The sequence below is a fragment of the Symphalangus syndactylus genome, chromosome 11 (assembly GCF_028878055.3).
Source record: "Symphalangus syndactylus isolate Jambi chromosome 11, NHGRI_mSymSyn1-v2.1_pri, whole genome shotgun sequence".
NCBI lineage: Eukaryota > Metazoa > Chordata > Mammalia > Primates > Hylobatidae > Symphalangus > Symphalangus syndactylus.
This window is the reverse complement of record NC_072433.2, coordinates 119,282,388-119,309,151: the sequence shown is the minus strand read 5'-3', so window position 1 is coordinate 119,309,151 and position 26,764 is coordinate 119,282,388. Positions and strand designations below refer to the sequence as shown.

The following is a 26,764-nucleotide window of genomic DNA, read 5'->3' as shown; positions in this document are numbered from 1 at the left end:
ATGAAATAATTCCTTTTTAGCCCTACTTTCTGCTCTCTTTTAGGCAGTAACCCTTCCTTAAACAGGATCACCATCTTCACAGCTAGCATTTTTCTGAGTAGGTACTTTGAGACAGGTCCCAGGCTAAGTGTTTACATATATTATCTCTTTGACCCTTCACACCAGTTATATAAAAACTAATATTCCAGGCCAGGCATGGTGGCTTATGCCTGTAATCCCAGCACTTGGGAGGCCGAGCCAGGCAGATCACCTGAGGTCAGGAGTTTGAGACCAGCCTGACCAATGTGATGAAACCTGTCTCTACTAAGAATACAAAAATTAGCCAGGCATAGTGGCATGCACCTGTAATCCCAGCTACTTGGGAGGCTGAGACAGGATAATCGCTTGAACCCAGGAGGCAGAGGTTGCAGTGAGCCAAGATCATGCGACTGCACTCCAGACTGGGCAACAAGAGCGAAACTCCATCTCAAACGAAAACAAAAACTAAAACAAAAACTAATATTCCTCTTACTTTACACATAATTAGCTGAGACTTCAGAGTTAAAGCCAATTGCCTAAATTCATGCATATAATAAGTGGTGCACCAGGATTTAAGCCTTATTTGCTCTATGGATACTGGTCTACCTTCCAAGAAAAAAATTACTGGGGGCATGACTTGGCCTTATAAAGCAGTTCTTCAGCTGAGATTCCAGTAGAGACATGAGGGGAGATGGGTGAAGCCATATCCTGCTATCATTTTTACAGTTTTCTTTTTTTTTCTTTCTTTCTTTCTTTTTCTTTTTGAGACAGACTTGTGCTCTGTTGCTTAGGCCAGGGTGCAGTGGTGCAATCTCAGCTCACTGTAACCTCTGCCTCCTGGGTTCAAGCGATTTTCCTGCCTCAGCCTCCCAAGTAGCTGGGACTACAGGCGCTTGCCACCATGCCCGGCTAATTTTTGTATTTTTAGAAGAGACGGGGTTTTGCCATGTTGGGCAGGCTGGTCTTGAACTTCTGACCTCAGGTGATCCACCCACCTTATCCCCCTTTCAGAAGTGGATTTGCATTTTCCCTTCCTTGGCTTATCACTGGAAGCCAGCCAGCCCCCTCTGAGTAATGCTAGGAGAAAAGCCTGATTACACAGGTCTTTTATGGCCTGCAGCTTCCATGAGCTTTCCATGTGGCAGTGAAACAGATGACAATGGTGACACCTGCTGTGCTGACTGGGGATCCCTGTCCTGGCCCCTATGCTCTATCTGCCTCTACTGCCTGCTTCGCTTCTAGGGCGAAGCCTGGTTGGTCTTGGTCTGGCTGGGCCTCTGAGTTTCTCCTGGGAGTGAAACTTTGACATCTAAGCCAAAGGGACATGACCTGGCTAGGATGAGGGCCAGCATAGCCCTAGGAGTATTGCCCACCACCTGTCACACCCATCTGAATCTGAGCACTCTCTCCAAGAGGGAGTGACTCAGAGAGGGCCAGGCTGCCTTCCATATAGAGCAGTACCTCCCCCGGAACCGCTGGGCCCATTCCACACAGAGGCAGGACATGCACCTTCATAAATGACCAACATAGGCTCTCAGTAGACCCAAGCTCAAGAAACGAGACTGTAGTGCAGCTGCCAGGATATGAGGTGAGACCCAGGAACCATGGGCTAGGAATGTCCTCTATCTGGCATGGGGAGAGCCTGGGTTCCTTGATGCTGAGTTGCTACTAGAGTGACTGTGATAAACCCTCCTTCATGGAGATATTATTATGAAGACTGAGATCATGTATGTAAAGTAACTAGGAGGGTGTCTGGCATGTGGCAGGTGCTCAGTAATAGTTATTCTTTATCCTGATCAAGCAGTTGAAATGTGCTACATGTCAGGAGAATGATGGAAAGTACAATGCCTTTGATCCAAAAAGTCCCAGTGGAAGACAGCAGAACCCCTCTTCAGGGCTTAACAGATGTTCCCCTGCTCAGGGCTTGCCCTCTCTCTGCACCGATCACTCCAGTCAAAAGTAACATTTCCTATCTCTGTGTATACCCAGCAATATGTGCCCCACTCCCTTGACCCATGTCCCCCTGTCCACAGTGACAGCTGCATTGGCTGCAGAGGCACAATCAGGGAGTGAGCTCCTCGTGAATAGACAGGAGTGAGTTCTTGCTCTTCCCTGGGTCCCCCCAGTTCTTCCCTCTCATGGTGCAATGCAAATAAGGTATGCCAGCAAATTTCTGCATCATGTTTATGTATTTATATGCCAGCTCATCCCTTGGAGACTTTCAGGCAACTTCAAATTTAAATACAATAAAATAATGGTAACATTAAAGTAAGATATAAAGAAAAGTAAAAAGTTGTGCCTTGGTGAAAAGAACAAAAATATGCAGCTATTTTGAAAACAGTTTGGCAGTTCCTCAAAAGGTTAAATATAGAATCACCATAGGACCCAGCAGAGGTCCTACCTTATACCCAAGAGAATTAAAAAAATATATCCACAAAAATACTTATTCTCCAATGTTCATAGCATTATTCATAACAGCCCCAAAGTAGAAACACCCAGATGTTCAATGACTGATGAATGGATGACCGAAATGTGTTGTCTTCATCCAGTGGAATACTAATTCATGTTACAACATGGATCAACCTTGAAAACAAGTGAAGTTGTCACAAAGGCCACATAATATATGATTCTGTTTATATCAAATGTGCAGAATAGGGAACTCCATTAAAGGCAGAAAGTAAATTAGTGGTTGCCAGGGGCGAGGGGAAGAGGGAAATGACTGCTAATTCATATAGGGTTTCTTTTCAGGGTGATGAGGAGTTAGATAGTGTCGATGGCTGTACAACTTTGTGAATATACTAAAAGCCACTGAATTATACACTTTAGAAGTGTGAATATCACGGTATGCAAATCTGTCATGGACTGAATGTGTCCCTCTATTATTCATACATGGATCCCCTGACCTGATAGGATATAGGATTAGTGTCCTTACAAGAAGAGACACCAGAGAGTGAGCTCTCTATGGCTCACTCTGTCTTTCTTGCTTTCCCTCTCTCTGAGCACTTGAGCAGAGGAAAGACCATGTGAGGACTTAGGGAGAAGCCAGCCATCTGCAACCCAACGGGAGAAACCTCGCCAGACACCAGACCTGCTGGCACTTTGATCTTGGACTTCTACCCTCCACAACTGTGAAAAATAAATTTTGGTTGTTTAAACCACCCAGCCTACAGGATTTTGTTATGGCATCCCAAACAGGCGAAGACAAAATTATATTTCAACTTTTCAATTTAAAAACAGTAAAAAAAAAATATATATATATATGTGGCTGGTAAAATCTGCGTCATTGATGTAGTTAAATTTCAAATTTGCCCGAGCTTCCTGGTAGCCAGAGTTGTAAAGGAAGATGCCATCACTTATACACCTATCAAAAGGAGGAACCTCTAGACATCAGAGGAAGCAAAGCTTTAAATGGTTCAGCATGCCCAAAGAAATGTCACATGGGAGGTTGATGTTAAAAGTACTGAAAAATACTGAATTAATGAATCAGTCAAGAGTTTTTTTTGTGTTTAAGTTTGTGTTTAAGCAGCTAGTTATGGGGGATAAGAGAGGATACTGATGGCATTCTACCCAGAAGGCTGTTGACAGGTGGAGGGCATTATTTCTGAGCAACAGTAGGAGATTGTGAGGGGAGCTGGAGCATGGGTAGGGTTAGTGTCCTTGGTCCCAAGTGGTCATTTCCTCCTAAACCAGCGTCATTCCGGCAACACCATCACTTCCAGGCATGTCTGCTTAATGTTGCGTTGGGTAGCACTGTTCTTTCTTTCTCTTTTCTAGTCTGCTATGACTCTGGCAGCCTTGATCATTTTTAAAAAGCAGCACAAAACAAGGACTCATTTCTGCACTGCTTTGACAGTGGGAGTAATTTGGCTTCCCAAGTTAATGTGAAATTATCATGCAGAGCTTTGCCAACCCTTCCTTAGGGCCAGAGGGTGGAAGGCGCCTACCAAACTCCTCAACCCAGACCACACCCTTTGGTTTATTTTAGTTGAATACAACCTGGAATTCAGCTATTGTATCCCAGAAACACCAGAGAGCACTGCTGCACTGTAGGGAAGCTAGCAGCCACCTTGCCTTTGTACTGTGTCCCCCAACCCCAGGTGCTGACTGGGGCGTCCAGCCACTCCAGAGCAGGCTGGTTTTCAGGGACACTTAAACTTTCAGACCTGAGAACCCAACACAACAAGTCTCCTACCAGGACACAAAAGCCAGCAATTTCCTGCAGAGCACAATGGAGTAAAACTACCACAGACAGGCTCCCAGAGCACCCTATAACAGGCCTGGCCACAGGCTGATAGCAAGCCTTGAGAGCCCTGGATCCCGGCTGATAGCGAGGCTGCTGCACCCAGGGTCTTACCTACTGACTGCTGGCTTGACTGATCTTCCATGGCCTTACTTTCCCCTTGGCCCTGTTACCCTTCTTCACCCTGCATGTGGGACCACACACTGCACGGGGAGCTGGGAGGAGAGTAGATGACAGTGTCAGAGCCGCGGGGGCAGCCCTTTCCTGTAGGAAGCCTGGGGTGTGCTCTTCCTGCCTCAGCCACTCACACAGGGGAGGCCTGGAGGCCCCAGAATCACCCTGTGCCACTGAAAAGGCAGATCTCAATGCTGCCCATTCTATAGAACTGGGGATGCCACCACCTGGCACAAGTCCCACCTTGTTCCCATTCCCACGGAGAGAGCTTCTCTGGCTTCACCGTGACTCTCTGCCCTTCTGTTCCAGATGGTCCTTCAGGTCCTCCTGGGATATGGGCCTGCTGGTCAGAGTCCTCTGTTTTGGGGAGGCCTGTTTGGCTTTTGGTATGTGTCTGGCCCAAGCAGAGCCACATGTTGGGTTTTTCAGGCTTAGGGAGGATCATCACATGGAAGATGGATTCTAGGGACTTTGAACATGAAGACAATAGGCTTTGCCTTGTGTTCTTGGAGCCACTGGGGACTAGGAGGTTGCAATTTCTATCATAAGATCCTCCAATCTCCAGTTTCCAGTAACACTGGCCTGAAGCTCCCTGTGCCCTCTACTCAAATGATCTTCAAGAAAATCTTGCCCCGCTCCTTCCCCCCACAGGAAGGGGAGCAGCCTCCTCCCGCTGGGGCCTGCTGAAGAGTGTGCTATCTGCTGGGACCATGTGGCTCCAGCATGTTCTTCCCACCTTCTCTCCTCCCTCTTCCCCTCTGCAGACACTGAGGCTGAGCGCATGGCACGGGGCTCTTCGCAAATAATTAAAGGAGTAGGGTTGGAATATTTCCATCCTGGCAACTTGACAGAAGGTGTACACACCATCAATTAAGACAGTGCAGCATCTCCAAAGCCAGCGAGTCCTTCAGACACTTAAAAAGCAATCAGAGTCACCTAACCAGATTCGGACTTTTGAGGCAAGAAGAATCGTTAGACTTCTATTAAAGGAGTATTATTAATAATGACACTGTGACAATAGGGACAAATTGGGATGGTATTGAGCCACCTAGAATATATTATCACCGTAGAGAGGATGGGAACTAGTGTCTACTGTCCCAGAGATACCCCTCACCTCTGCTTCTCTCATTTGCCCATTCGCTGGGCTCAAGAACACACTCTCTCACTCCTGTGCATGACCCTCATCGACCTGCCTGGAGCTCACCTAACTCCCTCCCAGGAAAAGCTGCTGAGGGCCCCAGGGACCTCCTCATGACCTTGTAGCTGATGAGTCTTCCTCAGGCAGCCTAACAGGAGATGGGGCTACTGTCAGTGCAGGGAGGCTTGTCCTGTGCTTAGCTGATAGGCTCGGGGTGGGCTCTGACTCAGGGTGACGCCAGATAGGCCCAGTGATGGCGGGCTGGCACGGAACTCCCCCTGTCTGGCATGAGCCTCCCCACCTGTGTACTGGCCACAGTGACTACCCTAAGTCTCTTCACCGGCAACCAGGAAGAAGTCTCAAGCCTACACAACTCAGATCAAAGACATCCTCAGGCTGCCCTTCCCCTAAACTGTCCTCCTCTGTGCCTCTCTTAAGCCCTGTGCTCCTAAGAATGTGTCTCAGCTGTTATGCAGCTGGTTCTTAATGGCTCCTGTTCTTCTTCTCCACCATATTTCAGGGCTCAGCACAGAGGTGGCTCCCTGTGAGTGCCTGCCCTGCCCCTGACTTGCTCCAAGAGCTGTGGCTACAGCTCCCTCCCAACACACATATATCCAAAGGCTTTGGAAGCACAGCCCAATGGCCCGATAATTTCCTCTTTCTGGGCCTTTCAGAGGGTTAGAGGGAAGTACCCCATGTCCCAGAAGCCATTCCTACCTAGTATGAAGGCTACCACATAGTTGGAGATCTGGCCCATGCCCACGATGACAAATAACACAGTGAATATCTCCCAGAAGCCATTCCTACCTAGTATGAAGGCCACCACATAGTTGGAGATCTGGCCCATGCCCACGATGACAAATAACACAGTGAACATCTCCCAGCTGATGGAGAAAATCTGCAGGAAGCTGAAGCCAGTCTGTACAGCCATGGTTGCGAAGAGAACGTTCTTCCTGCCAAACCTAGAGAATGCAGTATAACACAAAACATGAGATGTGTAGGTTGCCAAGGTGTGTTGCAAGCCTGAGTCAGGCATCAATGCAGACTTAGTGTTTTTTCAGGGCTCTGGCATACTTTTTTCCCTGTCACATCCTCCCATCTTCCTCCTTGGTGAGGTCTCAGGCATCCGTCCGCTCAGGAGATAGCTTTTGAGATTCTCAGCTTCCTGTGGAGACATCATGTCTCAAAAGCACGGAGCAGCATACACAAGGACCATGTGGAAATATGCTCTTTAGAAGGAGCCACAGATAGATGCTACCAGCACATTTCTGGAAAGTGGGTACAGCACAGATTGCAGATATTTCTTGAATCAGCAACATGAAAATTCTGTAAATCCAGAACTAAGAGTCACTCTGAAGGGGTTTTTAACCTTGGCTGCACTTGGAATCACCTGGAGAGCTTGGAAAAAATACTGATGCCAGCATCCCACCTCCCAAGACTTTGGGATACAGTTTGGGTATTAGGATTTTGGGAAGTTTCCCAGATGAGTAGCATGCAACCAAAATTGCAAACCACTGCTCTGTGGGAAGGTGTAGCTTTCAGCAATGTCTGTTGGTGACACTGAAGTTGGTTTAAGTGTTACCTTCACATTCTGGTAGTGACCAGTGGATAGAATGGAGCACAGGTGTGAGCAGAACAGCCTTTCCCGCCCCATTTTCCAAACTCAGGTCTCTGGCTGTTGGCTTGGGCTGGGAAGCTTTCCCTAGCACTGCCATTTAGCACCCCCACCTTCCTGCACTGGTCGCCACAGCACATACAGGGGCATGTGGAATACTGTCTCCCGGTGCTGTGATGCTGCCTCCTCAGGCCTGTAAGCTCTATGAGGCCCAGAGCCAGCGTCAGCTCTGTGGCCCCAGTGCCCAGCTCAGGGTCCAAGCCACAGCAGCAGTGTGTGCACAGTTGGGGCTCACTGTCTGGCTGCTGGCCGTTTGCAGACAGATCCTGTGCCATCCACCCCACCCCTGAGGTAATGGTGGAGCAGGGAGGGCAGTGGTGATGGTAGCGTCATGTTTTGTCAAGGAGTCTGTGGTATGAGGACCCCACTTTCCAGTGGGGTCAGTGGCCCTTCCCCACCACTGGCCAAAGCCCTGGGAGTATGAGGCTGGGAGAATGGAACAAAAGTGTGTCCAGGTGAAGGGGACTGAGGGCAGGGTGAATAGGAGACATCAGGGCTCCTCCTATCACTGAATCAGCAGCCTGAGGGTCCTCCCTTTCTCTGGGTAGAAATACCCTGAATTCAGTCCAGCCCCAAGATAGGCAGTGATTGACAAGGGGCACCATCCCACCTTCCTCCCCTCCCATGTCCTTACCTGTCTGACAGCTGCCCGGACACGAAGGAGCCAAGGAGCACGCCTACGAAGAACAGGGAGGTGGTGAGGGGCACCTTCCAGTTGTCCTCACACACCAGATTCCACTGCCAAGGAAGACAGCATGAAGCATAAGCCCAACCCCGAGGCAGACCTCAACCCCAGCCCAGCTCCGAGGGAATATTATTAGCATGGCTGGCGGGCAGACTCTCCTCCCCTGTGCCAGGATATTGCCCTTGTGCAAAGGGCATAGGCCTTGCAGCCCTGGGTTTGACTGGCCTGTGCCAGGACTGGGGCGAGTAACCTGGGGCAGGTCACTGCACTCCCTGAAACTCAGGATCCTCTTCGGAAAGGGAGGGTGATGCTCCTACTCTGCTCGCATTACGTAGAAAGAAGCCAGCCGAGGCCATGGCTGTGACTGGTGACCCCTCAGCTGTGAGGCAGTCCAAAGTAAAGGCGGCACTGCATCTTCAGAAGCCAGCCTAGTGTGGAGGGGAGGTGTTTGAAAAGCCCAAAGGGCAGGGCAGAGGGCATGGCCACTTGGTCCAGGGGTAAAATTTCTTTTCCCTTGTTAAAAAGTGCAGGTGGTTCCAGGAGCTCTGTGACTTTATTTTCTGAGCAGACCCCTCTGAAAAATTTTGTGGTCCCTGGTCCACTCACGCCTAGGCCAAGCTTGTGGCCTGATTCAGGGCCCCATCATTCTGGGGCCTACTTAACTCCTCTCCAGGACTCCCTAGCTCCCCTCCTACATCCCTACACCCTCCTTCCCATCCAGTCTTTCCAGAAGTGTGGTCCCTCCCATTCCCTAGGGCCTGTGGGATGCTGCTGCCCTAACAAGTCCCTGCCAGTGCATCTACAAAATGAGTTTCAGCCAGAGTTTCAGTTTGACTTAAGTCAAATAAGCAACATCTCAAGGGAGGTGACAAAAATTTCAAAGTGTGTTTAGTGACCTTTCATTTATTAAAAACAAACAAATAAATAAACAGATGCCAATGAGCACTTTGGGCTTGGGTTTTGGCGGCTGCTGTCTGTGGCGAGATGATCCAGTCTGGAGGAAAGACCCCTGCCTCCCACCCAGCCCTCGCTCCATCTTGGGTGGGGCTGCTTTTACTGCATTCGCCAAACAATTCCTTCTGAATCCTCACAACTCCCTTGAAAGTGTGGTGGATTTAAGCACAAACTCACATATTTATATCACACCTCATTCTGCAGCAGACAGAGGTGTTTATAAAGACACATACAAGAGAAAAACGTAAAACGAAAAGCTAAGGGAATTGGGGCAAATGGAAAATAAAGAGGAGGGAAGCTGCAAAAACCAAGCCTGGGGTAAGACTGACCCTAGACTATCCTGTCCACGGGCCTGCCTGCTTGCCAGACGGGGCTCCAAAACTGGCTCTGCATATGCCAGCAGCTCAGCTCTCAGAAGGGTTACAGTATCCGAAGTAGTCCGCTTATTCGCAGAAGCACAGTTGTTCTGAATACTGAGATCCGAAAGAAGTGTCTCCTATGTACTTCTTCCACAAAGGAGCCACTCGGTGATGCTGAGGATAATGTCCTCGAGAATAGCCCTGTCCTGGAGACCATAGCAAGATTCATGAGGCCGCCTGTCACAGTGCTCACAATGCCGGCCACAGGCAACGCCCAACACAGCTCTGCAGAAGAAAAACAACTGGGGCCAGGAACTCAGCGCTCTCTGCTCAGGCACAATCCGAGGATAAATCTCAGACTGTACCCAGAGCAGCATTGCCTCACCTGGGGCTCCTGCATGGGCTTCAGGAGAAAGGGAAATGAATCCTCTAAAACTGTATGGCCAGATTAATGTGTTCTGCCAGTCCATAGACCGGAAGCGGTAAACAGGACGTGTGCCTGCATTCATGGCCATCTACCTCCAAAAATAACTGTCCAAAGCTTCAGATAAAAGCTTGGGATCTGCTTCTGACTTAGAGAGATGAGCAGTTGAGGCCCCAAAGCCTCATGATGTGGTGTGACCCATTTTGCAGAAGATTAAACTGAGACTGTGAGAATGGGATTTGTCTCAAGTCACAGCAAGTAAATGAGCATGATAGATACCTACTTGGGCCTCAGAACCCAATCTTGTACCAGTGTCCTGCTTTGGACCTATACTCCCTAAGGCAGGACAAAATGAGCTTATTAAATATGATGCCCTACACTTCTTCAAGGAATGTGATACCAGGAGACAATTACCCAGGACTAGGAGTAGAAGGCCTCCATCACAGCCTTTAGCCTCAAACAGAGCCAAGAAGAACTCAAGATTGGTAGAGGCGTTAACATGCCAACCATCATCATTCCATCTGCAGTTGAGCAGAAAAGCTCTTTCAAATATAATGTGCTCTCCTTTGTAGTCTGTCAAATATTTTTCTGTCTGGACTTTGCCTTAGGGCAGGATAGATAGGATTTAGAGATAGAAAGGAAAGGAAGGTTGTTAGATGTGGAGCCAGGCATTGCATGAGCAAAGGGTAGGACTGGGAACTGGCTACTTAATTTGCAAGGTCCAGGGCAAACTGAAAATGCAGAACTCCTTGGTCAAAAATTATTAAGAATTTCAATACAGCAATGGCAAAGCATTGAAACCAAGTGTGGCGCTCTGTGTGACTGCACAGTTGCATGCCCATGAAGCTGGCCCTGGTAGGGGGTCAAACCTGGTCTCCAGGAAATGAAGCAGATGCAGGAGTTCTGAATGGGGACACTGGGAAGGGGGGTAAGGTGAGGGTCAACTCCCATCATTCTCCTTCCTGTAGGCTCTGCATCAATGGCTTTCGGTCCCATTCCCTCCCTGAAGAGGGGCCCAAGAAGCCTTGTCAGCATCAAGCAGCACAGGAACAGCCATGCACACGCATTGGCCGTTTGCCCCAAGCCCATGAGGGGTGCTATCTGCCTTTGGAGACCCTGCTTACAACCAGCAGTGGAAGGCAGCTAGACTGCCTGGCTGCCCATGGTTGACTCTAAGGCTGGGCTCTCCTTTGGGGAGTTATGGTGCCGAAAGTGTCTTTTTGGAAAGCTACGAGGGGCCTGGTATTAGGACACAGGATTGGCAGATGAAGTTCTACCTGGAGCGAAGGGCTACAGTCCAGTAAATCAGCTGCCAGTCCTAAGAGGGGCCCTTTAGAAAGGGCTTTTCTTAGGAAACCAGGCCCTGCCTGCCCCTGGGCCCTTCAGGTTTGAGGGATATGTCTTAGGTCTCCACTGGCCAGGGCCACAAAACCTCCCTGTGGTTAACAGTGACATGGCGGGCCCAGTGGGAGACAGTGTTTTCCTTGATGGGACAGACCTGTCCCTGTGGGTCCCTGCACATGTTTGTACATACATGCACACACACATACATACACATGACCAGCTCAGAGGCTAATGGCAGATGTCCTGGTGAGGAGCTGGCTGGCATTGCTATGGGGCTGTGCTTTCAAGTCAAACCCTAACATTTCTGAAACATAGCTTACCTCCCCTCTCCCTACCCCTCTGATGGGGCCTCCCGGGGTTACTATGTCTGTCCCATCAGCAGGGTCCCAGACCAAGGTTCTCACAACAGAGCAGAGTGAGCTCCATTTAGCTGGGCCACATGGCCTTCAGCTCTAATTTAAGAAACAAAAATCCAGGTGACAAGGTAATAGCGGATGGGAGGTCACTCTTGGCATAGAAGGATGTGCCACCTCCCATGCCTCCCTATAGTAAAGGGAGTAATGGGAAAGACAGTAACAGTGTGTGGAGTGCTCACTGAGTGCCATGTATTATCTCAGGGGATCTCAGGGTTGCCATGTGAGATGGGTACTCTTTTTATCCTCGTTTTACAAATGAGGAAGTGAAGGCACAGAGCAATAAAGCAACCAGCCTAAGTTCTCCTAGCGAATGGGTAAAAAAAAAAAAAAAAAAAAAAAATTGCTTAATCACTGATTCAACTGACATTGAGCACCTACCTGCTCCAGGCCAGGCTCTGTGTGGGGCACAAGAAAGACATGGTCCCTGCCCTCACAAAGCTCAAGGTCAAGCATACTTTACAGGCCAGATGTGCACATGTGCATGCATGACGCCAGCAGCCCTGGGTGGGGTGGGCCCTCTTCTGGGCCACTTCACCCTTGCTCTTTGGCTAAAGAGGAAAGAGGCACCCCCTCCTCACCATCCTCCAGCAGAAGGACAGAGTTCTAAAACCTGAATAATCCGTATGATCATATTTTAGATGACTAGTGTTTGCACAGTGCTAGGCACACAGTGGGTGCTTAACAAATTGTTGAATGAATATTGAACAATTAATTAGGAGTCATAGAAAATCACCCTGGAAAATGTGGTTCTTGGGCTGAGGAGTATCACACATTGCACTTGGAAAATCACCCTCAGCCTTGAACTAACTCTCCAAGTAGCCAAAGTCTGGCAGTTTTAGTTTTTACCAGAGCCATAAAGGACCATAAAGATAAGTGAACCCCGTCTGACCTGCACGGAACTGAGAATGCTGGAAGGTAGCCTGGTGTTCAGCAAAGAACACAGGCTCTCTCGGGGTGTGTGATGTTGCGCAATCCACTCACCTCTATTAGCCTGCTGCTTCACCTTCAAAACGATGACAATAATACCTGCTCCTGGGTTTGTTGTGTGCATTGCATGGGAAATGTCAGTGGTGACACATTACAGACCTCATTAAATGGTAGTTCCCTTTCTACCAGGCTCATACTAGTAGACCATTTTATTTGTCCTGAGCAAAATCATGACTTGGAACACATGGATGAATAAGCAAAGCAGGTTACACTTAAATCTGACTAAGAGAAAGAAATTCTAAGAAATACAAATTATTCCAGCCCATTACTAAAAGCTAGAAAAGCTCTTATAAAAGAGATTTGATAAATGGAATTCAATCCCAGAGATGACTGTGAGTGAAAAATTAGCAATGGTCCTTTTAAGAATAAAAGATTGATTTCTATAGTATCCTCTCATAGTTATCCTTTATTGGAGAAAAAAGTAAGAAGTAGTAGTTAATAATGGACTATACATCCACCCCAGTTCTATCTTTGTCACTTGATTGTGACTTAAAGCTGGGAATTCCTTGACCATCTGAAAAAACAAACAAAGAAAAACAAAAACAAACCTGGCTAGTTAGTTACTTTTTTGTAACAATTTTACTGAGATATGATTTATACACCATAACATTTACTCTTTTAAAGTATACAATTCAGTCATTTTTAGTATATTCACAGACTTGGGCAACCATCAGCAATGATCTGATTTTAGAATTTTCATCACCCTTGAAAGAAAACCCATACCTGTTAGCAGTCACTCCTCATTCTCTACTTCCTCTAGCCCCTGGAAACCACAAATCTACTTTCTGTCTCTATGAATTTGCCTATTCTGGACATTTCATATAAATGGAATCATACAATATATAGTCTTTTGTGACTGGCTTCTTATACTTAGCTCCTTTTCTAAGTCCATCCATGTCACCTTCGTTAGTTTTTATGGTTTAATAATATTCCATGGTTTGGGCTGGGTGCAGTGGGTCACACCTGTAATCCCAGCACTTTGGGAGGCTGAGGTGGGTGGGTCACCTGAGGTCAGGAGTTCAAGACCAGCCTGGGTAACATGGTGAAACCCTGTCTCTACTAAAAATGCAAAAATTAGCTGGGCACGGTGGCATGTGCCTATAATCCAAGCTACTTGGGAGGCTGAGGCAGGAGAGTTGCTTGAGCCCGGGAGGTGGAGGTTGCAGTGAGCTGAGATTGCACCACTGCACTCCAGCCTGGGCAACAAAGTGAGACTCCATCTCAACAACAACAACAACAACAACAACAACAACAACAACTACAGCTATATATATATATATATATATATATATATATATATATATATATATTTATTTCACAGTTTAGGTCTACCACATTTTTAATGATCTGTTCATCAGTTGATAAGTATTTGGGTTGTTTCCACTTTTTGGCTACTATGAATAATGCTGCTGTGAACATTCATGTACAACATTTTGTGTGTACATGTTTTCATTTCTTTGGGGTATATACATAGTAGTGAAATTGTTGGGTCATATACATAGTAGTGAAATTGTTGGGTCATATGGTAAGTATATACTTAACCTTTTGCAGAACTCCTTAATCTGCTTTCCAAAGTGGCTACACCATTTTACAATCCCAACAGCAATGAATGAGGGTTTCAATTTCTCCACATTCCTACCAGTACTTGTTATTGTGTGTCTTTAATTTTAGTCATTGTAGTGGGTGTAAAGAGGTATCTCATTGTGGTTTTGATTGCATTTCTCTAATAACTAATGTTGAACATCTTTTGCATCGAATCTATTGATCAATTTGGAGAGCACTGCCATAATAACAATAAGTCTTCTGCTCCATGAACAGAACATGGGAAGCTTTTCCACTTTTTAAGGGCTTCTGGAATTTCTTTCAATGACATTTTATAGTTTTTAAAGTATATATTTTGCAAATTTTTGGTTAAATTTATTTCTGAAGTGCCTCCTTTAATATTTCTTGTAAGACATCACTGCTAGAAACAATTCTCTCAAGTTTTGTGTGTTTTTGAATTTCTTTATCTCATTTTTGAAAGACAGTTTTGTTGGATGCATGATTCTTGGTTGACAGTTTCTTTTTCCTTGAGCACTTAGAATATGCCACTCCACTGCCTTCTGTCCTTTAGGGTTTCTGATGAGAAGTCAAACGTTGATCTTATTGGAGTTCTCTTGTATGTACCTAGTCATATATTTGCTGCTTTCAAAATTTTCCCTTGGTTTTTGTCTTTTTTTTTGTTTAAGCAGTTTTACCATGATGTATCAGGGTATAGATCTCTTTGTGATTATTCTATTTGGAGTTTGTTGAGCTTCTGAAATGTGTAGATTAATGTTTTCCACCAAATTTGGGAAGTTTTCAGTCATTATTTCTTTGAGCATTTTTTCTGCCCTTTTCTCTCTTTCTCCTCTCCTAGTATTTCCATTATGCATATATTGCTATGTTTAATGGTGTTCCCCATTTCTCTGAGACTCTATACATTTTCTTTATTCCCTTTTTCCTCTCTGTTCTTTGGATTGCATAATTTCCAATCCTCTATCTTCAAGTTTGCTGATTCTTTCTTTTGCCTATTCAAATCTTCTGTTAAGGACCTTGAGTTACTTTTAAATTTCAATTATTGTATATTTTTACTCTAGAATTTCTATTCAGTTGTTTTGTTTGTTTGTTTAAGAGACAAGGTCTCTTTCTGTTGCCCAGGCTGGGGTTGAACTCCTGGGCTTAAGCAATCCTCCTACCTCAGCCTCCTGAGTAACTGGGACTATAGGCACATGCCACCATGTCTGGCTCAGCTTTTAAAAATATAAATGTAATTTTTCTCTCTTTATTGCTATTCTCTATTTGATGCAATATTGTCATCATACTTTTAAAAGCATGACTTCCTTTCATTCTTTGAACATATTTATAATGGCTGCTTTAAAGTCTGTTAAAATCTGACATGTGGGCCCTCTCAGGCAGTTATTGTTGCCCACATTTTCCCCCCATGTATAGGTCATATTTTTCTGTTTCTCTGCATATCTCGTAATTTTTTGTTAAAAACTGGAAATTTTTAGAAAATATATTGTAGAAATTAGGTACTGTCACATTCTTCCACCCCCATTTCCCTGATCTTTCTTCTTCTTCTTCTTTTTTTCTGAGATGAAGTCTCACTCTGTTGCCCAAGCTAGAGTACAGTGGCATGATCTCGGCTCACTGCAACCTCCGCCTCCTGGGTTCCAGCAATTCTCCTGCCTCGGCCTCCTGAGTAGCTGGGATTACAGGGACCTGCCACCACGCCCAGCTAATTTTTGTATGTTTAGTAGAGATGGGGTTTCCCCACATTAGCCAGGCTGGTCTCGAACTCCCGGCCTCAGGTGATCCACCCGCCTTGGCCTCCCAAAGTGCTAGGATTACAGGCACGAGCCACCACGCCAGCCTGATCTTTCTATTCAGCTGTCTGTCTCTGCTGGTATCACACCCTGCTGTTAGCCTCACTAATTGCTAGCTTATTCATTTCAATAATGCCCTGGGGGCATATATTGTCCCACAGTCTAATCCAATTGACGTCAAGCCCCTTTGCAGTGGTAGTTTTTGAGGCAAATCTGTAAGGTTTGTTTTGACTCCAGAAGGGCTGCTCTTAGCTGTCTCTTTCTTGTTTTGTTTGTTTGTTTTCTGTTTTTTCCTGGTAAACTAGCTGCATTATGGGTTCATTTGTTGCTCTAATGGAGTTACCAGAATCCTTTTAGTTGCTTACCACTAAATTCTCCATTGTTCTTGAGAGCAATCTTAGGCTGTCCTTTCACACACTCTATTTCAAATAAAGTTCGTTCCTGTGGGGACAGCTTTGGAACTCTGTTCTTTTGGATTATCTCTTCCCCCTGGACAAAATATCTGAGCTCCTGTTGTAGAGAGGTAGGTAGGGAAAGTGGCCCATTTATCTCAGAATGACACCCCTACTTTATGAGTCAGACCCTGAGTGGAAGTGGGAGCTTGGTGTGGAACCTCTGCCGTATGAATGAGCTGGGATAAGGGCAATCAAGGCTCTAATATTCTCAACTTGTGGCACCTGGAGTAGAGTCTCTACTATATGAAAGGCGGTGGGTGGAGGATGAGAACCTATGATCCCCTGGTTGCACTCACGAGGATTTTAGCTTCTGTGGTTTGGAGCTAAGAGAATACAGGGATGGGTGGGGGATGGGCATTGGTTGTCCCTCTTGGTGGGCTGCTGTAGCCCTTCCTTGGAAGCTGAGGAGAGAGAGAACTCTATTTTCTTGGCCATACCCACCTAGAGTGGAACTTCTATTTTTCTTGTGCTGGGAGGAAGGGGAAAGGGAGGGCTGGAGGAGTTATGACTCAAATATCATAGACTTCCACTGTTCTTGCCAAGATATAGTCGACTTTCTTGAATAAATATATGCCCTTAGGACAACTTCCAGAGACTCTAAGAGTGTGTGTGTGTGTGTGTGTGTGTGTGTGTGTGTGTGTGTATTTTCACCAGTTATGGCTGTTTCACTGAGGAGCTGGTCTATGGTGCTGGCGCTCCTCACACTGCTATCTTCGAAGTCTGAGAATCTTTTCATGTGCTAATTGATTTGTATTTCTTTGGCAAAACGTCTATTCTCCAAAATGGGCAAATGATTTTATCCATTTTTAAATCAGGTTGTCTTTTTATTGCTGAGTTGTAAGAGTTCTTTTTATATTCTAGATACAAATCCTTTATCAGATATATGATTTGCCAATATTTTCTCCCATTTTGTGGGTTATCTTTTTCTCTGTTTAATTCTTCTACTCATATTTTCATTTACAAATAACTAAGCCAGAAGGCTGCTAAACCTTAAAATGTTCTAGTATCTTTCTTTCTTTATATTAGAAAAGCTACCACAGATGGAAAAGCCTCACTGACGAGTTCTGTGATCATTGGAGGCTAAACCAAAGCAGAAAACCCAGTGAGTGTGAGTGGGAAGATAGGGATGGGAGTGGAGGGGCTGTGGGAAGCAGAAGGGTCACTCAGGGACCTGGCTGTGCCCCTTGCATCCTGACAATGGATCCACCGCAGCTCTGTGGTGGATACCAGTCTGTATTAGGGGAACATGAGCAAATGGCATTGTGTCTGTGCCAGTCACCAAGCACTGAGGGGAAGCTCTGGAAGTTGCCGCCTGAACCTGCCCTCCAGTCTTGCAAACGCTGAGCAGGAGCCACCAGGCTTGGACTGTCTGTGCTTCTTGCTAGAGCATGTGGGTCATTCCAGCCTTTCCCCAGAACGTCCATTCTCTCCACACCTTCTTCATTCCAAATGGGGATCCTTGCCTTTCTTTTGGACTCCAGAGACATACATAAAACCACAACACAGCTTTAGAAAACAAGGCAGACCTGTATTAGCCTTACACCTAAATTGAATGTAGCCTGCCATAAGGGAGGAATTACAGTCCTTCTAGAGGCCCAAGGTACCTGCAGCTCCCCCTGACCAGTCCTGTCAGTCTTGTTTTTGTCAAAATGCCACCTTGGACTCTGTCTGAGAGTTCTGCTGCCCACCAAGAGGGATGGACAAAGTCTGTTTATCCAGAAACTTGGCAGGAGGTGCAGGTGAAGCAGCCTCTGAACAAAAGCATATTCTGAGATCCTGGTGGCTGTTGTCAGAGGAACACAGCAGAGAGGCAAACAGTTTGGGGTGAGGCAGCTGATAAACAGGGAAGCACATTCAGGCCAGAGCAAGGGGAAGCCCCTGAGTCTCCCCTGTCTGCTCTCTGGCAAGATCTACTTTCTGAAGCATTGACTGGAAATAGAAGTCTCGCCAGGCTGGCTGGAGCCAGAGGCCCCCACACCTTATCCCCTTTGGAATCTGCCAGAGGGCAGGTCCGAGTATGGAGTTGGATGATCAACTTGGTTAATATTCAGGCTATCTTGACAGTCTCCACACCCGTGAGCAATGTCCCAGGGCAGCCTGCAGGCCTGATAGAAAGAAACTTCACAAACCTGCCTATCATGGAAGGTTTTCCCCTTTTGTCGAGGCCTACCCAGACCCCAGGGGAGGTGCATCCTTGAGAGCCGCTATGTGAAGTCCCACATAGTGGCAGCCGCACGTGAGGGTTAGTCTGTTTCATTATTCCCTTGCTTGCTGCTCTCAATGCCTCCCAGAAGTTCCCTGTTAGCAGGGGAAGAGGCCCTATCCTTCGCCACATAACCTGGCTCGCCTCTGGGCTATGGGTGGGGAATCAGTAAGTCCTACTGCTGTTCAGGCCCTGACCCCAGTTCCCAGGAAAGCACAAGGCTAGTGCCACCAGAGGTCCAGGCCCTTTGCTGGAGGCTCCATCAGCTCCACTACCAGTGGGCTACCAGCATCTCCACTCATGGGTTCCTAGAGGAGGCAGCCCAGCTGCAGAAGAGGACAGGAGGATCTACGGTGTGGCAGCAGCCCTGTCTTAGATCACGGGTGGCCTGCAAAGAAGGCTGGTCCTTAATACACAAGGTTCCCCCAGGGCCTCTGGAGCACAAGACCTGGCAGAAGTGGTATCCAGCTTAGAGGTGACTGCCTCAGTTTTCCCAGCCCATGGACTGATGGGAAGGTCAAGACCCTAATGATGCTCCATGGGAGAAGAGGACATGCTTGAGGCAAAGGCTGGCCCATGCTTAGCCCCTGGCCACGAGCCAGGATTGCCTCTGCTGCTTGCCCTGTGGCCCTGCAGATGAACTTAGGCCCTCTCCAGAGCAGGGCATTTGTTGCCCTTCCTGCTCCTTTAGCCTCAGCGTAGGAGGCTGCTGGGTTTCCTCACATGCAGGGCCTCTTCTCTCTGAGGTCTTGGCCCTGAGGGCTATATATGAAGGGCCATGCCCATGGACACTGAGATCTGACCCCTGCAGTAGGTCTCAGGGATGAGGACCCCAGCATCAGACACTCTGGGTTGCTTGGGGCGCTTTCTTCCCCAACAGAAGCTTCAGTCCCAGCCCAGGTCCCACCAGTCCCTGCTCGCATTCCTGCTCAACTGCTGCCTGATGGAAAACTTAGCAACGAGCTGTGACTGGCACTCCTCCCGCAGGGGTAAACACAGACTTCTCTAGCGCTGACTGCAGAGACAGATAAAGGCCCTGGATATCTACATTCTCTATCCTTAAAGTGAAAAACAACTTGGTTTGAGCTAGAATAACTGGGGCAACAAAATAAAGATGGATAGCGTTAGTTTATAACTGATGAAATAAAATAAGTATGTATGAACCTGTACTGGTATAAGTTAACAATTGCATACATTAATAAATAGATGTGGAGGGGAAGCTCTTCTCAGAAGAATTCCAATTAATAAATGTTGAAGGAATCAGAAAATGCAAAATCATCACTAGGCAAACTGCAGTAATTGTTGTTTCAGTCAAGGCCTAGTGATGAATGCTAAAATCAGTGGCTAGAAATTTGAGGAGACACAGGATTTTGTATAATCTCAAAGAATCTCCCTTAAGATATTTATTAGTGACAGAGGAAAAAATACTACCTTTACAGCAGAGAAATTCTGCAGACACCAACTTGACAAATGATCAAGGTTAACATCACCAGTAATAAGACACATCAGCATCATGTACCCACTGGTATGATGCCCAGAGAATGCATCATTTCTATGGTATCATTACCAAAAAGTGCATAACGCAATCTAATTGTGAGAAAAATCATGCCAACCCAAACTGAGGAGCATTCATCAAAATACTCATAAAAATGTCAAGATCATGAAAGATAAGGAAAGACTAAGGAACAGTCACAGATTGGAGACTGAGACATGACAACTAAATACAACATGGGATTTTGGATGGTATCCTACAATAGAAAAAGGGCAGTAGTAGAAAAACTGATGAAATTCAAATAAAGTCTGTAGTTCAGTTATTGCTATTGTAACCAATGTTAATTTCCTGGTTTGGATAAATGCAAAATGCGTATTTAAATTGTTAACATCGGAGAAAGCTAGATGAAGGGTATATGTGAAATCTCTGTACTATTTTCAAACTTCTCTCTAAATCAAAAGTTATTTCAAAATAAAGTTAAAAAATAATGGCCAGGCGCGGTGGCTCATGCCTGTAATCCCAACACTTTGGGAGGTCGAGGCGGGTGGATCACCTTAGGTCAGGAGTTGGAGACCAGCCTGGCCAACATGGTGAAACCCTGTCTCTACTAAAAATATAAAAAACAAACAAACAAACAAACAAAAAACTAGCCGGGCGTGGTAGCAGGCCCCTGTAATCCCAGCTACTCGGGAGGCTGAGGCAGGAGAATTGCTGGAACCCGGGAGGCAGAGGTTGCAGTGAGCCGGGATGGCGCCATTGCACTCCTCCACCCTGGGCAACAAGAACAAAGAATGAAACTCCATCTCAAAAAAAAAAAAAAAAAACGAAAAATAATTTGACTCTTAGTAACTGCATAGGATGAAAAACTTGGACCTCACAATCAACCCCTGAAGAAGGAAACTACCTTATATACATGTACACACACAGACGAATGCACTCATGCGAACCCCAACTCAGACACCTTATTGCTACCTCTTGGCATACTATGAAAGGCATTTCTACAGCACAGCATGCCATCCTTGGTTCCTGGCTAACCCTGTCCTCCTGTGAAGGGGTGTTGGGGGGCAGTTCAGGCAGACTTGTCTGTCCCCAAGGATATGCCCATCGGGAGATCCTGGCACGGCAGTGTAAGGCAAAGACACAATCTGAGGACAGTCCCACTACCTGTGTTGTGCCAACTGGGATGCAGAGAACCTGCTCAGGGGCCCTGGGCTTGGCCCTGTCCACTGGCACTGGCCAAGTCAGTATGGGTTTGGACTTGTGTTCTATTCTCTGAGCCTTGGAACTGCCACTGTGAGGAGAGGGGCTCAGACTACAGCAAGTCCCATCACTTATTACACAGGCCACAACCTGGACTTTAGAACAGCTCCCACCATGCCCACTGTGCCCAGCCAGTGGAGAAGGCAAAGAAGGTGCTGAGGTCCTGCTTTTACCACTCCTCACCACCCACCTAGGAAGCCCATTTGCTGGTGCCACACTCTTTGCTGGTGCCACACTCTGTGCTGGCCACCACCAGATGGGGCATGGGGCATTATCTCACTGAGTCCTCCCAACAACTCAGATAAGGTGGCTTCCCTTATTATCCCCATTTTGAAAACGGAGATAAAGTACACATAATATACAGTTTACCATCTTAGCCATTTTTAAGTGTACAGTTCAGAAGCGTTCACACTGTTGTGCAATCAATCTCCAACACTATTTTCATCTTACAAAACGGAAACTCTATACCCGTGAAACGACGACTCCCTACTCCTTCCTTCTTCCAGTCCCTGGCAACCACCATTTACTTTCTGTTTCTGTCAGTGTGACTACTCCTGAAGTGAAATCAGACAATAATTTGTCTTGTGACTGGCTTATTTCACTAAGCATAGTCTCCTCAAGGTTCATCCACATTGTAGCATGTGTCAGAATTTCCTTCCTTTTTAAAGCTGAATAATTGTCCATTGTACGCATATACCACGTTATGTTTATCCATTTGTCTGTGGAAGGACACTTGGGTTGCTTTCACCTTTTGACTATTGTGAATAATGCTACCATAGACATGGTGTACAAATATCTCCTTGAAACCCTGTTTCAATTATTTTGGACATATATCCAGAATTGGTATTGCTGGATCATATGGCAATTCTATTTTTAATTTTTTTAGGGACCACCATATTATTTTCCGTAGTGGCTGCACCATTTTACACTCCCACTAGGAATGAACAAGGGTTCCAATTTCTTTACATCCTCACTAACACTTGTTATTTTCTGTGTTTAAAAAAAAAAAAAAACACTTTTTAAGAGGTGGGGTCTCGCCCTGTCACCCAGTCTGGAGTGCAGAGATATGGTCATAGCTCACTGCAACCTCAAACTCTTGGGCTCAAGTGATCCTCCTGCCCCAGCCTCCTGAGAAGCTGGAACTACAGTCACATGCCCTCATGCCTGGCTAATTTTTTATTTTTTTTGTAGAGGTGGGGTCTTACTATGTTGCCCAGTGCTGTCTTGAACTTCTGGCCTCAAGAAATCCTCCTGCCTTGGCCTCCCAAAGTGGATTTCTGGGTGTTTTTTGTTTTTTGTTTTTTTTTTTGTAGTAGCTATTTTTAAGGGTACAAAGTGGTACCTCCTTATGCTTTTCATTTGCATTTCCCTAGCGATTAGTGATGTTGAGCCTCTTTTCATCTGCTTGTATCCCGATTTATAGACAAGGAAACTGAGGTTTTCATCAGTGATGTAACCTGCCTGGAGTCAGCCAGGTGGTTGGCAGTGGAGTCAAAACTGGCCCTCTACTGAGTCTGACTCCAGAACTCTGTGTGCCGCCGCTCCTCTGGGGAGAGCCATCCATCCATCCTGCTCACCCTGGTACTTGCTCCCTTCCCTCCTCCTCCCAACCACCAGAGCCCAATTTTTTTGTTTGTTTGTTTGTTTGTTTGTTTTTTGAGACAGAGTCTGGCTCTGTCACCCAGGCTGGAGTGCTGTGGTGTGATCTCAGCTCACTGCAACCTCTGCCTCCCAGGTTCAAGTGATTCTCCTGCCTCAGCCTCCCGAGTAGCTGGGACTATACGGGTGCACCACCACTCCCAGCTAATTTTTGTATTTTTAGTATAGATGGGGTTTCACTATGTTGGCCAGGCTGGTCTCAAACTCCTGACCTCAAGTAATCTGCCCACCTCAGCCTCCCAAAGTACTGGGATTACAGGTGTGAGCCACTGCGCCCAGCCCCTAGTTGCTTTTTATTTTACTCCCACCACTGAAAAAGGAAGCCAGGAAGGGAAAAGCTGCCAAAAAAAGCAAATCCTGGTGCATGTGTGTGAATGTGTGATGATGTACATCCTTAGAGGTCCCTGTGAACAGCGCACAACATGAGTAGCTATGGACTTGGAGGCCAGCAGCTACCCACCCCTCACACCCTACAGTGAACAAAACCAGTGAGCAATGGAAAAGCAGACAGGTCAGCCCAGCTGCCAGGGAAGGCTGCCGCTAGTGGGTCCAGCCTCCACAACAGGCACTGATAACACTTCCAGGAATCGACGCGAGATGAGCTGGCCCCCCGTCTTAGCTGCTCCCAGGCCATGCTGTGGGCAGGGAGTGGGCAAGCACTAGAGCCCCTGCTAGGGAAGCAAAGCCAGAGAAGCATGGCCACCTTAGGGCCCAGGGTAGGTATGGTGCCAATGCTGGGGGATCCAAAGGCAGTCCCTGGGCTGAGCCCACTTCCCACAGGTGCCACAGATTCCACAGCCACCACACCTGGCTGGCCACCATTCTCTTGCAGAGAAGAGTTTCAAAACTTCCTCACTGGTCTTCTTGTTTATCATAGCAGCTAGAGTGAGCTCTTTCCAAAAGCACGAACCTGGCCTTAGAATGCTTACATTTTCTCACTGTCCTCCGAATAAAGTCAGCCCCTCAGTATACATAGAAGGCCACTATGAACTAGCCCTTGTGGCCATTTCTAGTCTCATTTGTCATATCTGTCATCCCTTGAGTTCCAGCCACTCTGATATATGAGAACTCCATTCCCTGAATTTCCCATATTCTTGCCCAGACAGGTCTTGCTTACATTTTCAGATTCAGCTAAAATCATATCACCCCTTCTTGGAGTATTTCCTCCACTTATTGTCCCACAGAGAGGGCGATTTATTTATCCCACGTCACATAGCAAGCAAGGCAGGACTTGAATTTGGGTTCCAGAAGCCTATTGCTAACCAGGGTTAATGTTAGCCTTCTCAGTAACACAGCCAGTGTGCCCCATGGGCATCTGAGGGCAGGCTCCGCACCCCAGATATCCACACCTCAGCACAAGGCCAGACACAATGTCTGGTGACTGCTATACTGTGCTGAGGGAAAGGGATAAGGGACTAGCAGAGGCCACTCAGGTTTTTCTTGGGAGGAGCACAAGGCAGAGGCGGGACTAGCAGCAGGGAAATCCTACCTGCCTGACCAATAGCAGGCAACGGCTCCATGAGGATGCTCTCCTCAGAAGAAAGGTGTATCCTGACCCAGGTCCTTACCAGACATGAAGCAGCAAAAACGGGAGAAGTGTGTGTGCATCCTCATTCCTGGAACTTAGAAAACCTGCCACTAACCACGCAGGGTGCTGAGGGGCTACAGCCCCTGACTGCCAACTGACCCTGTGCTCAGAGAGGTCCCTGACGGCCAGGGCTTCCAGCTGGGCTTTCGCCTTCTGTGCTTCCTTCCACCCAATGAGCCTCAGGAGGCCATCTGCTGTCTTAGAGAAACTGGGGCCTCAGGAAAGGACCCCAAACCTCACAAGTATGTGGTACAGCAGTACACCTCCTGATGCCTCCAGAAGTCTGTGGCCAGGGAACAGACAAGATTTGGCCCCGCCCTGCCCAGTAACAAGGTCCCTCACACCCCTCCTCCCATGCCTGGCAGGAAGGTGACTCAGGCAGTGCGTCTGGGTAGCTTGGGGCTGCGCTTCCCCCAAGGCTGAACATCTAGGTTCTTAGGAAACTTCATTTGTTGTGAAAATCGGAAATGAAAAGACAGTTGGTGACAAACTCCCTTCTCCATCACCTCCTTATTGGACAGAAACGACCCAGGAATGTGCCTCGAGTGACTTCTATTCTTTCTTGGGGTGCACACCCGTTGCTGGAAGTATGAACAGCAGGTTTGAGGGGGAGGGGAGCGCTGACCCGGGCAGTGCGCAGGGAGTCTCAAGGGGTGCTGACGCAGAGGGAGGGTCAGGCACTCCCGGGTCTCCGGTCTCCGACTGGCACCCACCTCGGTCACGACGGTGGAAAGGTAGACGTCCTGGCTGAACTCCCAGCCATCCAGGCAGCTCTCCTGCTCCAGCTGCTCCAGGTCCACGTCGCGCCCCGGCTCCAGCCCGAGCGCCGAGAAGTTGGCGATGGTGGCGAGCCGGTAGCGGCGGCAGCTGTGGGGCACCTCGCGGCCGTCCCGCAGCCGCAGCGGGACACTGTTGTTGCGCCAGGCGCTGCTCAGGTTCGCGGCGTCCGGCACCCGGCAGCGGTGCTCCGGGGTCCCCGCCAGGAACACGACTGACATACCATTGAAGCCATTGGGGATGATGCTGGCGCTGAGCAGGAAGAAGATGAGGCGCTGGAAGGGCCCCCACTCGCCCAGGAAGGCGATCACCTCGTCGTAGTCCCGCATGCTTCCCACTGCCGCTCCGAAACTTGCAACTACGGGTGATGACAGCGTTCTCGGGACAGTGTCGTGTAGCTGGGGCGCTCCCCAAGGATGTCAGAACGTTCCCGGGGGACAGGCAGGCTGTTGGAAATTGGGGCGCGCAGCCGGGGACCGGTCCTGGGAAACAGGCTGAGGGCGTTGGAGCGTTCCTGGGAGCTCCGCGCCGAGCTTGATGCCACTGTACACTTGGGACCACACACCCATCCCTAGCCCGGGGCGGGTAACGGGAGAACGGCCCAGCCCGGGGGGCTGGGCTCCTGGCTGTCTCCGCCCTGTGCTTCGCGCGCCAGCCCGCCCCCAAGGACCTGACGGGGGCTTCCAGGCTGGGCTCAGCCATTCCGCCCGCGTGCCGGGGAAGAATCTCGTTCTCGATTGTCCCCAGCCACCCCCGAGCGCTGATTCCCAGACCTGGGCCCCACGTGGGAGGGCGGGCGCAAGGGAGGAGCCGAGGCCGGAGAGCAAGGTCTCCGAGGGGTCGGCCCTCGACCTGATGGGGCCGCGTCGCCCCGGGCCCAGACCCCAGCAGGGTTCCCTCCGCGGTCTCCTCCAATCTGGAGGCTGAGCTTAGGCGGCCACGCGTGGGGCGCGGAGGGGCGAGTCAGTGGAGTCGGTTCCCGAGAAACTTCTGGGGGCGGCAGAGCGACAGGAGCGCGCCGTCTCCTGTGGCGCCTCGCTCAGGCGGCTGGCGCACGCCGACCGGGAGCTCATTTCCCACCAATCCTAGCAGAGCTGAATTCGGTCACCCATGGCGGCGCCCGGACAGCGTCCTCAGGACAGCCAGGACCCTCATCTTGCACAGGGAAAACAGGCCCACAGCCTGGAAGGGATGAGCAAGGTCACACTACGTCAGAGATGGGCCCGGATCGGAGGGAGGGGCGGGGGGAGGAGACAACCGAGTGCCCGGGAGGCGAGTTTCCTCCCCCTCACGCCGGCGGAATGGCTGAGCCCAGCCTGGAAGCCCCCGCCGGGTCCATGGGCGGGCGGGCGCCAGGACGTGGAGCCTGCGCGTTACGGGAGCACAGTCATGGAGGCACTGTTGTCACGCTGGGTTCTGATTTTGAGCCCCTTGCTCTCCTCACGCCCCCAGGGCCCTTTATCGCGGCAGGCTGCCAGAGCTTTCTCCGACTGGAAGGCTTTCTGTTTGCTGAAGGGCCTGCCCCCAGTCCAGGAACAGAGGGAGGCAGGGAGAGAGGAGGAGGAGATC

The 26,764-nt window shown here is 48.3% G+C and overlaps 1 protein-coding gene and 1 long non-coding RNA gene across 4 annotated transcripts in view; one reads left to right on the top strand and one right to left on the bottom strand.

Annotated features, from left to right (window-relative positions):
• Positions 1-3,136, top strand: part of LOC129493360 (uncharacterized) — a 52,892-nt gene extending 49,756 nt beyond the window's left edge. Inside the window, exon 6 of the long non-coding RNA XR_010114324.1 lies at positions 3,019-3,136. This is a non-coding gene — a long non-coding RNA (uncharacterized lncRNA). The remainder of the gene's footprint in view (positions 1-3,018) is intronic.
• Positions 1-26,386, bottom strand: part of SLC22A4 (solute carrier family 22 member 4) — a 50,415-nt gene extending 24,029 nt beyond the window's left edge. The window contains exons 1-3 of one of the 3 annotated variants that reach the window (XM_055299448.2): positions 25,132-26,386; positions 7,880-7,983; positions 6,378-6,532 (exon numbers count right to left, since the gene is read on the bottom strand). In XM_055299448.2, coding sequence (XP_055155423.1) covers positions 6,378-6,532; positions 7,880-7,983; positions 25,132-25,524 — 652 coding nt within the window. In that variant the 5' untranslated portion in view covers positions 25,525-26,386. The remainder of the gene's footprint in view (positions 1-6,377; positions 6,533-7,879; positions 7,984-25,131) is intronic. The other 2 variants (XM_063612408.1, XM_063612409.1) reach the window with 2 other exon arrangements.
• Positions 26,387-26,764: the final 378 nt, after the last annotated feature.